Source organism: Podarcis liolepis (assembly GCF_965112155.1).
Source record: "Podarcis liolepis genome assembly, chromosome: 10".
In the NCBI taxonomy this organism is placed as follows: Eukaryota; Metazoa; Chordata; class Lepidosauria; order Squamata; family Lacertidae; genus Podarcis; species Podarcis liolepis.
In genome coordinates this window covers 16,710,265-16,725,915 of record NC_139562.1, presented here as the reverse complement: position 1 = coordinate 16,725,915, position 15,651 = coordinate 16,710,265, and the positions used below count along the sequence as shown (strand labels likewise).

The 15,651-nt window shown below is 45.9% G+C and overlaps 1 protein-coding gene across 3 annotated transcripts in view; it reads left to right on the top strand.

Annotated features, from left to right (window-relative positions):
• PTPRO (protein tyrosine phosphatase receptor type O) overlaps window positions 1-15,651 on the top strand; it is a 126,560-nt gene that overhangs the window by 39,413 nt on the left and 71,496 nt on the right. Inside the window, exon 1 of one of the 3 annotated variants that reach the window (XM_083461038.1) lies at window positions 9,820-9,948. The exons of the other annotated variants lie outside the window; for them this stretch is intronic. Coding sequence (XP_083317164.1) covers window positions 9,925-9,948 — 24 coding nt within the window. The 5' untranslated portion in view covers window positions 9,820-9,924. Of the gene's footprint in view, window positions 1-9,819; window positions 9,949-15,651 lie in introns of those variants that run through there. 3 annotated transcript variants of the gene reach the window in all.

Here is a 15,651-nt window from a genome sequence, read left to right as displayed (position 1 = left end):
CAATACTTAGAATCATAAAATTATAAAGTTGGAAGGGACCCCAAGAGTTATTCAGTCCAACTCCCTGCAAACTTTAAAGTTTTAAAGAATATACAGATTTTTCTAGGTGATGCTTAGGCACCATACGCACTATATATTTAAAGCTCCTGCAGCCAATTGGAAGCCACGGAACCCATATCAGACGTTCAGATTCCAAAGAACGTTCGCAAACTGGAACACTCACTTCCGGGTTTACGGTGTTTGGGAGCCAAAACATTTGACTCGCAGGGCGCGCGACTTCCGAGGGACGACTGTATATTAATTTTTAGACTAATGCCGGTGTATTCCATGTCTCCCCTCACGTTCAAAGCAAGGTGCAGTCGCACCCCCAAAACATCATGGTAATTTGCTTGCAGCTTTAAGGTTCCATATGATTTCTTCTTCTATGTAAGGGATGAAGATGGGTGGCGGATCAAGCCCTGTATAGTTGCATATATGAGAAACACTGTGCTGTAAAAATTATGCAAAGCTGACAGTTAATTTTCGTAACGAAAAGAGGGCCTGTGCGCAATTAACTTGCTGAAGGAATTACACAGACAATTATCTTATATTTGGGGTAATGAGGAAATACCAGCTCTCTAAATTGATGTCTTGGAGAGAGTAAACAGCTACTTCCAGCCTGAACCTCATTTATAAAATGGATTGTATTTGGAAGTGTAATACATTTTGAAGGATAATGGATACCCTCCGGGGCACCCGCTAATTTAAAATGTGTCTATAGTTAAAAGCTTCCTTTTAAAAGGGCAATGTTGACACAATGGACATATCCTCTCATGGGCACCAGATGAATGTTAATTGCTATAGGCTGACAAGGCAACTCTTCAGAGAGTGTGTTGCTCTACCTGTGCTAATGCTAACTCTAATAGCCAAAGAAGAAGTGCCACATCTCTCAGCCACAAATATGCAAAACACACATGGGTGTCATCTGGTGCAGCGGAGCTGAAATGAAGTTGCTCCCCGTGATTTTCTGTGAATTTCAATGCCTGTTCTCTGAATCCTTGGTGAATGTTGTCTAGTTATTTAAAACTGCGGGAGGGAAGCCTTTTCCAGCCCAATGTCATATATTTATTTATTACTTTTCTATACCCACTTCCCCCAAAAAAGAGCCCAGGGCAGCGAACCTATGCAAGGGATAAAACAGTAGAAGCAGACTGTGAATGATCTCAAGTAAAAAAAAAAGGGGGGGGAAGGCTAGTTGCAAGAGGAAGGTCAGAAAGCATCAAAAGGGCTATATAAGAGGTGCCTCCAGCATAAGTGAATAATCATAGAGGATTATGCAGAATTATGTGGAAATAATCGCTCCCGCTAACAGCGAACTCAGGTGGTGTTAGTGATGACGTAGCTAAAACAGGCCCCTTTCAGGCACAAGAAGATATCCAGCTGCTTGGGGGAACCTTGCAGTTTGCAGAAGTACAAAAAAAATTTAAGATAATAAAATATTAGGCAGCAAAATCTAAAACAAATATGACCCAATGAGGACTGAGCATGCTCGCTCCTAGCTGAGGAATGTTGAGCTACATAGCGGATAAAAAAGATGGGAATGAATGGAATGGCATGTTCCAAAGGAGTGCATTGCTGACTGGAGGCTAGGGATGGGGAGGAAATTATTCAAGAATGCAAAGTAAGTAAGCTCACCTTCAAATAAGAACAGAAAATAATATGTGAACTGAAAAGCCACTGTCCTTTGAAAGTTACACTTCCCCGAATTCTGTGCTGCTGTTCTCCAGCCAAGTAGCGGGTACAGAACTTCATTTAATCAGGTAAAATCTGCATAGAATTGCACACATTGAGGACGATAGTATCAAAGGTGCATTGCATTAGGAGAAATTTCTTGCAAAAATGTGCGCATTAGGCAAAAATGCATTAGAGTTAGAAGAAGTGCATGCTAAAATGTTGCTGAATCTTCACAAGGGCTTAGAAAGAAAAATCACAAAGAGATGTGGAGAGACAGAGAACCAAACTAAAGATTGGGAAAATGAGGAACCCAAAATGTCAGTGTTCTAGCATTCCTGCTAGAAGGTCAGAATCCAATGCAATATTTTGTTGCGGGACCCACTTGTAATGCTAAAATCAGTAGCTTATCTAAGTGAAAAGGCAGTGAAGCAACTGAAGAGTAAACAGGTTAGCACAGGAAGACTTCAGGAGCTGCATCTGAGCCTATGTGCATCCAGGCCTCTGAGTCCTCTTCAGATGCAGATGGGAAATACAACATTGGTGCCTGTGACTGTGTCTTTTAGTGCCTGTTGGTTGTTAGCACCCCAAATGTATCCATTCAATAACAGCAGATCTTTGGAAGTCCAGCTGCTCTTAATTTGAATGAATACCTCCCTGAAACAAACAAGAACCTCCTTGAATTGCAACTTTAAAGTGCTCTGCTGCACTTTAGTAGCAGCAGCAGCAGCAGCTAACGGAGGTACAGTGGTGCCTCGCAAGACGAAATTAATTCGTTCCGCAAGTTTTTTCTTCTTGCGAGTTTTTCGTCTTGCGATGCACGGTTTCCCATAGGAATGCATTGAAAATCAATTAATGCGTTCCTAGGGAAACCGACTTCAGACCAGGTCCGGGGACAATCTGTCCCCCGACCTCTTCTGAAGGCTGGGGGGGGCGAAAGTCTTTGCTCCCCCCCCCCACGGCAGCATTTTAAAATCGCCCCGGACAGCGGAGGACTTCTCCGCTGTCTGGGGCGATTTAAAAGCCCTCCCGGGAAGGCAGCCAGGGGGGACAAAGATTTTCGCCCCCCGCCAGCCTTCCCCTCTTTTGAAGCAAGGGGCGGAGGGAAGAAGATCGCTTCTCCCCTTTGCCGCCCCTTGCTTCAAGAGGGGTCCGGGGGGAGAGGGAGGAAGGCGCACGCCTTTCCCTCTGTCCCCTCTTTTGAAGCAAGGGGCAGCAACGGGGAGAAGATCGCTTCTCCCCTTTGCCGCCCCTTGCTTCAAGAGGGGTCCGGGGGGAGAGGGAGGAAGGCGCACGCCTTTCCCTCTGTCCCCTCTTTTGAAGCAAGGGGCAGCAACGGGGAGAAGATCGCTTCTCCCCTTTGCCGCCCCTTGCTTCAAGAGGGGTCCGGGGAGAGAGAGGAAGGCGCACGCCTTTCCCTCTGTCCCCTCTTTTGAAGCAAGGGGCAGCAACGGGGAGAAGATCGCTTCTCCCCTTTGCCACCCCTTGCTTCAAGAGGGGTCCGGGGAGAGAGAGGAAGACGCCAGCATTTTAAAAAACCTCGGGACAGCGGGGGATTTCTCCGCTGTCCAGGGCGAATTTAAAATGCTGGCGGGCGGCAGCAAAGCCTTCGCTGCCGCCCGCCAGCATTTTAAAAAACCTCGGGACAAAGGAGAAGTCCCCCGCTGTCCCGGGGTTTTTTAAAATGCTGCTGGGTGGCAGCGCTGCCACCCGGCAGCATTTTAAAATCGCCCCGGACAGCGGAGAAGTCCTCCGCTGTCCCGGGGTTTTTAAAAAACCTCTCCGCCCCCCGCCAGGCTTCGGAGCAGCCTTCCGAAGCCTGGCGGCGGGAGGAGGTCCGAGGACAGTGGGCAAGACGCCCTGTTCCGGAGATTTCCCTATGGGCTTTCGTCTTGCGAAGGAAGCCCATAGGGAAATTCGTTTTGCGAAGCGTCTCCAAAACGGAAAACCCTTTCGTCTAGCGGGTTTTCCGTCTTGCGAGGCGTTCATCTTGCGGGGTACCACTGTATGTGAATGTACGGATCAGGCAGAGGGCCTTATTGGTAGTGGCACCTGCCCTGTGGAATGCCTTCCCATCAGATGTCAAAGAAATAAACAACTATCTGACTTTTAGAAGATGTTCAGGGAAGCTTTTAATATTGGATGAATCATTGTATTTTAATATTCTGCTGGAAGCCGCCCAGAGTGGCTGAGGAAACCCAGCCAGATGGGCGGGGTATAAATAATAAATAATAAATAATAATAATAATTGTTGTTGTCATTATTATTATTATTATTATTATTATTATTATTATTAATCATTTCAGCATTCTTAGCACAGTGGAAAATTTTGAGTTGTCAGTGCTGGGTGGGTGACGTAGGCAGAATTCGGAGCACAGATTTAGCTAGATTTATTGTCTTATTCTAAAGATAAGCTCTCCTTTCTTAAATGGGACAAGTCGAACACCTACCTGTTGAAAATATTCTTGGCACTGAAATCAGTGCTAACAGGGTAGTTGCGGTGTGTGAGGGGGCAAGGCAGCAGTGGCCAACTTGGATCTCTCTTGACCTTGCCCCACTGCTGCCTTGCCCTGGTAATGCAGAGGGAAAGGACAAGAAGAACGATAGACTCATAATCTGGGGAACCGGGTTCGTGTCTCCGCTCCTCCACATGCAGCTGCTGGGTGACCTCGGGCTAGTCACACTTCTCTGAAGTCTCTCAGCCCCACTCACCTCACAGAGTGTTTGTTGTGGGGGAGGAAGGGAAAGGAGAATGTTAGCCGCTTTGAGACTCCTTAAAGGGAGTGAAAGGCGGGATATCAAATCCAAACTCCTCCTCCTCCTCTTCTTCTTCTTCTTCTTCTACTACTACTTCTACTGGTTAATTGGTTGCTTGTCCTGCACCTGCACCTAATTAATCATGTTAGAGTGAGTCAGCAAGCATGCATGTGAGAGTGACTCAGCATGATCTAAAGTCTAAATGCACTTGTGTTTGAAGCAGGTTTGTTCTGGGCTACTGCCTAGTATGGGTTGGAATGCTGTTGGAAAGACTATACTACGACTGTATGTAACTGCTAAGCTTTAAAACTGCATTGTACCCTACTTAGAACTGTCTGGTATTTTTCTGTTCCACTGGCACATTCCGCTGGCACACTGAATGGGCACTCTGCACATGCTCCATCATGCCCCTCAGCCCATTTTCATCTCGGCGAAGGGCATTGCTCTCATTGTTGGTGGGGCAGTGGGTTCTTGATGCCACCCAGGCCAATTATCTAGTTACCAAACATAGCTTTCCCCCCTTGAGTTTTATGTTCACTTTTCCAGCTGCTGCATCACAAATTTGCATTCATCCACAATTTTTTTACAAAGGTAAAGCCCAAGGTAAGCAGAGGACAAGGTGGCACCGTCCCATTAAGACCAGGGCAGTTGATACAGTCGCCTCTAGTGAAGGACAAGATGCCTTCTCTCCCATTCTGACCTGGGGAGCTGGACCTTACGTCAGTGTAGCAGCAGAACAGCATCCTGCACTTCATTGGAGGGCATCAGGCTAGCTGGTGACAGGGGGGCGGGGCGGACATTGTTCTGTCCTCCAATAACTTCACGTATCTCCCTGTCCTGTGCTGCCTGAGGCATTCTGCCTAACAGTAGGGCCGGCTGTGGTCTTTCAAGACATCTCACACTGTTCACCATGCTATGGTCTTTCAAGACATCTCACACTGTTCACCAGGCATGTTTTATGGCAGGAGGAAGCAATCTATCTCAGTCAGCCCCTCAGGTGTTGTTGCAAATGGATTAAGGCAGGAATTGGTGGCTCAGTGGTGCAACAAAACATTTAAGCAGGGCGCAAAAATGTCTTGGGTCTGCAGCACCCACAGTGGTAAATCTCTGATGTAAACATCTGTTCAGGCTGAATGTTGATTTCAAACCAAGCCCACTTTCTCCTGTTCTTCCTCCCGTGCAACATCTATCTAGTGCCAAAGAGAGTCAAAAATCAAAGGCACTGCCGTTGATCCAAGGAGATTCTGACAAATGTAACAGATTATGATACTTTTCTCACAGAGAGTAACTGGATTAAAGGATTGATTTTTTTTCTGTTGTCTTTTCCTTTTTTCTCTCTCCCTTCCTCCTTTGTACTCTCAAAAAAATGGAATCTTTCTTACAGGAAGAAATTGCTTCTCAAGTCTGAGGTTGTGGAGGTAGAGATGCCATTCTTGAGCATGACTTGGATAGTTCAGAGAGGGGATTGTTTCTTTCAATGCTAGACCAAAATATCTTAATGTCTGAGGCAGAGCAGCAAATGCAGCCCTCCAAGGGTCTATGGTAGTGATGCTGGGGGCAGAGCTAGTGTATTTGTCCCCTGTAATTTTGTTCTTCATCAGGGTGGGGAACCCAAGCCTCACATTCCCCTCATGTGAGAACAGGTTACTAGACTAGATAGGCCATTGACCTGGTCCAGCAGGCTCTTATGATGTTCTTATGCTAGGTAGAGAGGGTCTGTGTCTGAGTTTCCTTTCCCTAGCTCTATGTACTGACATGCAGGTGGCACTGTGGGTTAAACCACAGAGCCTAGGACTTGCCGATCAGAAGGTTGGCAGTTCGAATCCCCACGACAGGGTGAGCTCCTGTTGCTTGGTCCCAGCTCCTGCCAACCTAGCAGTTCGAAAGCACGTCAAGTGCAAGTAGATAAATAGGTACCGCTCCAGCGGGAAGGTAAACGGCGTTCCCGTGCGCTGCTCTGGTTCACCAGAAGCAGCCTAGTCATCCTGGCCACATGACTTGGAAGCTGTCTGCAGACAAACGCCAGCTCCCTCGGCCAATAAAGTGAGATGAGCACCACAACCCCAGAGTCGGCCACGACTGGACCTAATGGTCAGGGGTCCCTTTACCTATGTACTGACATAGCACCCCAATGAGGCTAATGCGTCAAGTGTCCATCAGCCACAACCCAACTCTACTTTTCAGTTGCTGCATTAAGCCACAGGTCACCCTTGGCTCTGTCACTGGTGCTGTAGCTCAAATCCTGAACCACCCTCCAAATCTCTTTGTCAAGTCAGAACGAGCAGAGAAAAGTCCATATTTTGCCATCTTCCCAAGCATAAAAATCTTGAGTCGTGTGTCAGCAAGTGCTTTGCCATCATTTCTTATAAGCCAAGCCCCTTCGTTAATTATAAGTACACATTCTCAGCAAGGGAGTAATTCAGGCTGGCTATAATTCTGGTAAGATTTCAAGAAAAAGCACTTACATTACTAGAGGCTTCTCTTAGAACACTCCTGTGAATCAATGTTATTTTTTTAAATGGACTGGCAGGGAAGTGCAACTGTGTACAGCAACCTTCCCAACATGGTACCCTCCAGCTAGGTTAAACTACAACTCCCATCAGGCTGGGGGTGATGGGGGTTGTAGTCGAAATCGGCCAGAGATCATCAGGTTGGGGAAGACTGGCGTAAAGCAATCTGGATAGCTCAGTTGGTTAGAGCATGGTGCTGATAATGCAAAGGTTGCAGGTTCAATCCTTGTATGGGACAACTGCATATTTCTGCGTTGCATTGGGGTGGACCAGATGACCCTCATGGTCCCTTCCAACTCTACATTTCTATGAATCACAGGAGGCTCTGTGAAGCATCTCGAGGTAGGATGCTTGTGTTCAGATTAGGCATGAACCCAAATGTTCCCTATTTGACTACAGGTGCCGAAATGGCTGGAGACATTTCTGCAGTTTGTGGAGGGCAGGGGTAACCCAACTCAGCGGAAGAAGTGCGTGTGCATTAGAAGTGAAAACCACTGGTTGCCTGAAGCTGTCTTTATCCTGCCATTCTCACACAGTAATTAAGAAGTGCTGAGGAAGATGGTGCTATTGCACCAAGCTCTGCAGTGGCAACTAGAAATCATACTGACCCTGACTCTATGGAATGGGTGGGCATGGTTTGAGTGCCATGGTTATCCCACTGTGAGTGGGTGGGTATCACAGGATAGGGGTGGAGAGATGTGACTTAACTTCTCAGATGTTTCTTTTGCTGGCATTATTTATTTTGTCTTTTGCAGCTGTTGTCTTGGTTGTTGGTGATTATTCATTTGCTGTAATTTGGTCGGAGGGTTGCTTTATTGTTTGCTGATAATTTAGCAGATATTGCCATATGATATGCAAAATGAATTCTTTCATTTTGCTGACTAATTTTGAAGTTATATTTTGGGTTGCAATAGGAAGAAAGGCCATCACTCACAGGTGGAGCATTTGATTTAGATATAGATGATGCCGGCTAAGGTTGGAAATGTCCCCTGCCTGAAACCCTGGAGAACTGGCCTAGACTGACCAATTATCTCACTCGGTCTAAGGCAGCTTCCTACGGTGGCACTGTGGTTTTTGTTGTACATTCTGCCGTTTTTGTTTTGAGTACAGGGATATAGAAAGGTGGTTTGCAATTTTAAAATGAATTGAAAACGCGTGGCTGGGAACTGATTAGTGATGGGGTGGCAAGGATTGCTCATGTAGCTGCAGTTTACACCCCCTTAAGTCACCTAGGAATGGCACAAGGGAGCATTGCTTTCAGATAACTACAGGAGAGAGAGCTAAGGGACGCAGGTGGCACTGTGGGTTAAACCACAGAGCCTAGGGCTTGCCGATCAGAAGGTCGGCGGATCAAATCCCGGTGAAGGGGTGAGCTCCTGTTGCTCGGTCCCTGCTCCTGCCAACCTAGCAGTTCGAAAGCATGTCAAAGTGCAAGTAGATAAATAGGTACCACTCCAGCGGGAAGGTAAACGGCGTTTCTGTGCGCTGTTCTGGTTTCCCAGAAGCGGCTTAGTCATGCTGGCCACATGACCCGGAAGCTGTACGCCGGCTCCCTCGGCCAATAAAGCGAGATGAGCGCCACAACCCCAGAGTTGGCCACGACTGGACCTAACGGTCAGGGGTCCCTTTATCTTTACAGGAGAGAGAGAAATGAGCTACTTCAGGGAGAAGCTCTTCTTGATCCCTTAGGTCATGGGTGAAGAACCTGTGGCCACCCAGTTGTTGCTAGACTCCCAACTCCTGTCAGTCCCAGCCAACATGGCTAGTGGTCAGGGATGTTGGGAGTTGTAGGTCAGCATCACTAGGAAGCTGCAGGTTCAGGGGAACTGTAGGGAAGAAGCACCCTGTTTGTTTGGAGCCCTGCACCTCCAACTCCTCTGATGGGCTCATCCATGCTTCCGTTTGTACCATGATTTGCAGGGAACCTGATTGACGTTTGTCCCAATTTAGCAGTAAACAGCTAGACTGGTGACTGGGAGCGGCTGCTGAGACCACATAACTCCCAGTACGTTTCCGAGCACAATTCAATTAAAGCCCTAAACAGCCTTAGTCCAGTATACCTGAAGGGGCATCTCCACCTCCATCATTCTGCCCGGACACGGAGGTCCAGCGCCGAGGGCCTTTTGGCGGTTCCCTCGCTGCGAGAAGCCAAGTTACAGGGAACCAGGCAAAGGGCCTTCTTGGTAGTGGCACCCGCCCTGTGGAACGCCCTCCCCACCAGATGTCAAAGAGAAAAATAACTACCAAACTTTTAGAAGACATCTGAAGGCAGCCCTGTTTAGGGAAGCTTTTAATGTTTAATAGGTTACTGTATTTTAGTGTTTTGTTGGAAGCTGCCAAGAATGGCTGGGGAAACCCAGCCAGATGGGCGGGGTATAAATAATAATAATAATAATAATAATAATAATAATAATAATAATAATGTTGTTGTTGTTATTATTATTATTATTATTATTATTATTATTATTATTATTACCCCGGGGGAAGCAGTGGGACTAAAACTAAAACAAGAACCCCTGCTCAGACCTGTGCCTACAAATCACAGACGTGTACTTACAAATTGCAGCACAAACGGAAGCGTGAATAAGTCCTATCTCTCACTAATTAAGATCACCCACTGATTATGTCTTGCTTGAGGACCCTCAAACAGGGTGCTTCCCTAGAACCCTCGCCTTCACTGAGACTCGCAAAACGGAGGCTGACTTCTCAGAGTTACAGACCAAGCAGGCATCTCTTGTAACGAAGAGGATGTTTTCAGCAGCGTCGCCATAGCAACAGTCAGATGTTGCTCCAGCCCCCGGAATGAACTGAATGCATCATCATCATCAAGTTGGACCTTCAGTTGGATTCTTCCCACCTGGTACTTGAGATGCGTAGATGGCCCACTTCACACCAAGAAAAATGAATCCATTAATATTTGGAAACGGGAACAGCCTGTTAGAGAGGAATGGTGGTCTCTGCAATTTTTCAGGTGTTGCTGATTCAGAGTCTAATTCAGGATAAATACATTTAACCAAAGATAGCAGTGATGATTAAAGGTGCCTTGGAGGGCTCTCTGTCATGTCGCAGGAACATGGGAAGCTGCCTTATAGTGAGCCAAACTATGGATCATTGTTCCATCTAGATCAGTGTCGCGTACAGTAACTGACTATCGAGGATTTCAGACAGGGGTCTCTCTCAGACATACTAAGACATCTTTCCCAGTTCTGAAACCAACCCTCCCTCCTATTTTGCAGTCCCCTTTGTTTTCACCTTCACCCTCATTCCCATGCCACCTTTGCCTTCCTCCTTTTTTGCAAACTGCTCTTGCACAGACACATATAACCCCTGAGATCTCCCCACTGAATGCAGTTACTAACCCCCTTTTCACGAAAGCATTTCCAAAGTCACACAGTGCCCCTCTTGCCCCCCCCCACCTTTTCACCTTCACCCTCCTCCTCACAGGCGTCTTCAGCTCTCAGGGAGCACTAGATGGTTGTAATTCTTTTGTGATGCTAGCACCATCTGTCAACGACCGCATGAACTACAGTATGATGACAGACCAGTGCATAGAGAAAAACGGAAGATTCAGCTCTTCCCTGATCAGTCTGGAAACTGCTTGTGAAAGGACTGCCTTAAAACTAGAGACAAACTAATCTCCCAATTTTTATTTCTCTGTTTCTCATTTTTTTTCAAATTTTAAGTTCAGCTAATTCCTTTCCCGCATCATTTCACAATTTATTTTAATTTTTTCATGGAAATTCATCAGCGTTTTAATACACATTTCTTCTTTTAAATCTAGTTTTGGCTAATGCATACATTATTGCAAGCCCCTTCCCGTAATACAATGAATTGTGTGCATGTTGTTTTTAATAATAAAGGCATTGTTATGTAACACTTTTCCCCAATATAATGCATGTTCCCACCTTCTTTTAGTTGGAGAACTGTGTCAGAAAATTTAGAGAATTCAGTGACTTCTGAAGGGTAGCTACATTTCAGTTTGCATACTTCTCTTGGAAATGCAAATTGAACCAACTTTCTCTTCCACCCCTCCTTCATACATGTTGTGAATCTACCCAAATTTTCAGATTCACCACCTCAGTCTCTGGTCTCCCTTTGATATCTGTGTCATGCCCTCTTCGCTGTGTGCATTTCAGCTTTGGGTATTTTTTTCATTCCGGAAGGCTTTTATGATTAATTTCTGTATATGCTGACTTTGCTTGTCCTTAAAAAAAATGTTGTTGTTTTTAATGATGTTTAATGCTTGGATCTTACGGTTGATGTTTTTTGTTGTTTTTGAGGCAATTATCTATAAGCCACCTTGTGAGATATCCCCCCCCCCCAAAGAGACAGAAAAGAAATATGCACATAAATACATACAAATTTAAAATTAACTTAGCGGGGAAGTGGTTGGGATTGGTAGTTCAGTATTATAAAGTATTTTCTCTGTCCTGGTTCTGTTAATTATGTCCTTGCCAATGGGCATGTAATGCTTACAGAAATTAGCACTTTTAAAAGTCTGTTCCTATACAGACTTCATTCTTTTCTTGAATGTCGTATTTTCATTAATTATCTGCGAAAGCTGTGACTTGTTTATGGATGCTAGGTAATGACCTCTAGTCTCCCTGGCATGCAATTGTGGATGTTGCATGGGGCAAGGGCATCAGGTACTCTGGAACCTGAACTGAAAGCCTCCTCTTTTTATAATTTGGTACCCAGCCTGGGACTGAGTCTACTGGGAGTCTTCTTCATGAGCAGAAGATGGGTGTGCAGCATTAGCCCTTGCCATAGTTCTCTGTCAAGTAGCATGAGGACTTCTGGACTTCAGGGCAGGAACTTTGTGGTGATTTGCATCATTTGCCCACAGGGGATGCTGGTTTGGGCATCTAGCATCTCCAGTTAAAGATTCAAGCAGAGTTGTGAGAAATCCCTCTATTGGAGGACCAAACCACACAGGATGCTAGTTGCATTACTCTGCTCTTAAATTCAGGGTTTTGTTTTTAACAAATAGCACAGGTGACCTATCCAAATTAGGACCCTAGTATGAGGCTAGACTAGTGCTATCCCTTTGCCCTTGCTATAGGTCTCATCCAGGTCAATTTTTGCATTGACACAGTGTGTCCCATTGCAGCAAACGGTACATTTATTGGCAATGCAAACTGTAGTTGCAGGGAGAGGCATGTCCCAGAGCCTGAGAAAAACAGCTGATATATTTATAGTGGGTTGAAAGTCCTTCCTGTGTATCACAGACACCTCCCAAGTCGCTACAAAGTCCAGCGCCTTCACCTTTCCTAAAATCACAATCTCATCTCGCAATAGCGGCTGCTTATTGTTCACGTCATTCATGTCCCCAAAGTCCCTGGATCCCCAACCTACTGGCTGAGAGCTTACACCCTTAGCACTTATCACATATCATCTGCTTCAACGTAATTGATTGGCTTGTCAATGCACATTATGCAAAATATAGTAAATTAGAAATAGACCGTGAGATGAGGAATGCACTCAGTGCATTCACTTGAACAGCTGACGATTCCTACTTGGAGAATTGAGAAGATGTGCCTAAGAATGCGCTGTTGGATTAGGTGTGATGCTGTGTATTGAGGCAACCATGCACATATTGTGGCCCACCCCATGTATTTTGACTAGCTAGGTTCTTGATCCCCACCCATTTTTTTTCAGAGCCAGACAAGCAGCAAACAGAAGGTGGAGTGTTATGGAGGCTAGGGCAGGCCACTATACATCATAGAACCATGATGGATGGACTATGTTCTGGGTGGATAACAGGTTGGAGTAATCCTGCATACAGGTGATCTTTATTGACGGACAGATTGCATTTATATTCCACTTTTTTCTCCAAGGAGATCAAGGTGGTGTACATGGTTCTCCCCCTCCCTGTTTAATCCCCACAACAACCCGGTGAGGTGGGTGAGGCTGAGAGGCAGTGACTGGCCCAACATCACCCAGTGAGCCTCATGGCCGAGTGGGGATTTGAACCCTGATCTCCTGGGTCCACGTCCAACACTCCAACCACAATGGCATCCATTTGTTTGTTTTCACCTAGTTGGGGGCCAGGGAGTGAAGACTTCTGACTGTAGAAGCAGAGCTTTCTGTCCACTGCACCGTCTTCAGGAGCAATGTATGTCTCTTACAGCAGGCAGGGGTTACCAACATAGTTCCCTTCAGAAGTCATTGGACTTCAACTCCCACCAGCCTCCGCCAGCATGGTCAATGGTCCAGAATGATGAGCATTGTAGTTCAGCAGCATCTGGAGGGCAACTTGCCTTCTACAGGTATCTACATGTATCTAAGCCTTTAGCTTGAATTTTTGACTTTCACAGGCAAAGCACGCGGTCAAAGTGGGGATATCACATCCATAGATGCTCCCCTGTTGTGCGAGCAGGAAGTCAAGCGGCCACCAAAAGAGGGCATGAACTGACTTGTCTCTTTCTGGTCGCTGGTCACACCGAAAAAGCAAAGGGCAAGCGCTGAGCCACTAGGGCCTTTCCAAATTTCAAAGCCAAGCTGCTCCGGCTCCTGCTTTGTGAACCATTAAATTGCACTGAAGTTGCGTGCTTGTTCATTTCCCCGCAGCTCAGCCCAGATCTCTCGCTTTTCCTGCTGTATTGATCCATTTTTAATCTTTCTTAAGGTTCCAGCTGCCCATCTCCCTTCATTCTTACTACTTTTTGTTTTTAAAATGGGACATTAAAGAGTGAGAGAGAACGTAATGCATAAACTCAGTTGTGAACTTGGGTGTTAAGTGTCTTTTGGATGGGGCCACCTAAACATAAGATATTCTTGGAGGACTCCCAAGGCATGCAGAAATATGCAAAATTATAAATCAAAAGAAAAGGGAGAGGAGAAAAACCCAAACAGTTTGTAAACATGGAAACTCAGGGAGGGAACTGAAGCAGGAAAAGGAGGGTGGAGGTGGGCATGCAGTCTTCCCCTTCTGCCCCTCTCCTCCTGATATTGACACATGCAATGCCCACTGCAGCAAGTTCTGCCTCCTGTTATGGAGCACAAGCATTCAATAATAAATGGGGTGATGGATGGAACACCTCTCCCTCTCACAGTGTTTGAATTCAGTATTCTTCTAGGAAAATGTGAGCAAATGCCCATATTCCTCTTGGTTAAGATTTGGTAGAATCTCCAAGAGCCAAAGAAAATTGGTTCAGGCCAGGGGACAGATCTAGTCAATCAGTCATTGATTATCTATCATTGGCCTGATGTTACACCCATATGAACATAAAAAGTGTATGTTGGAGGGACTTGGGAAGCTACCTGATACCGAGCCAGATTATTGATCCATTTAGCTCAGTATCATCTACACCAGGCTTCCTCAACCTCAGCCCTCCAGATGTTTTGAGTTCCCATCAACCCTGACCACTGGTCCTGGTCATGGGAGTTATAGGCCAAAAACATCTGGAGGGCCAAGGTTGAGGAAGCCTGATCTACACTGAGTGGCAGCGGGTCTCCAGGATTGCAGATGGGGGGTCGCTCCTCTGCCCTATCTGGAGATGCCAAGCGTTGAAGCTTGGGCTTTCTGTATGCAACCCTCTGAGCTGCACCCCTTCCCCCAAATGCAGAACAAGGAGCAAATGCAGAACAAGGACTACATGCAGTTCTTCCAGCATCATTAGTGTTTGGGTGAGGAATTGTTCTCCTCACAAAAGAGAACAGCAGGTGGGATGAGGGGAGTCAGCTATTGAGATTCATACTGCAGGGACCAATTAAGCACTGGCAGGGAACTCAGGGGATGATGCAATAATTGCATTCAAAGTTTTAGATTTATGCTTCCCTGACTCTGTGTGGAATATCCACATTCCCCATCTGGCAAACAATTGTGTTGTAACTGCAACTATCGGTTTCCTGTGCTCATGTAATGTAGCATTCCTTTCACCCTTATATAAAGACGGCTCTCATTAGCCAGTTCCAAAGTCTAGTGCTTATCCCCTGTCCATGGTGCTGAAATACCCAAGCCAGGCCATTGTGGCCTGTTGGGGGAATGAAAGACAGCTCACAACATGAGTGGTTGCAGGGAAAAAATCCCAGTACAGTCATACCTTGGGTTACAGACACTTCAGGTTGCGTTTTTTTTGAGTTACAGACCGCTGAAACCCGGAAGTACCGGGGTGGGTTACTTCCAGGTTTCAGCGGTCGTGCATGCGTAGAATCTCAACCCGCGCATACACAGACACACCGCTGTGGGTTGCGAATGCTGCGGGTTGCGAACATGCATCCCACACAGATCATCTTCGCAACCCAAGCATCCACTGTAACACAATCATTGTTTTTCATCAATGAAGTCTCTAAAAACTTGTTTGGGTATTGATTAAAACCTCATATATTGAACAACTACTGTTCATTCCTAACATAGAAAATCTAATCATCTACCTACCTACCTACCTACCTGTCAGAGGGGTGTATGTGTGCGCAATTTAGACTAGAATTGCACTCAAGAATTGTACTATTGGGAATAATCTGGCATTGGTAAAGAGATCCATTAGATGAAGTCATCTATCTTCCCTGTTTATATCGTCCTGGGTTTTGAATAAGGCCTGTGTGGGAAGGAGCTTTTTAATTGCATCGTATAATTCATCTTGCACTCATTTGTGTATTTACATGTGCTTATTCACTAGGGAACAGCTAAAGTTTAATTGTCATTGCTTCCTAAGTAGCTGAGTAGGTGGAT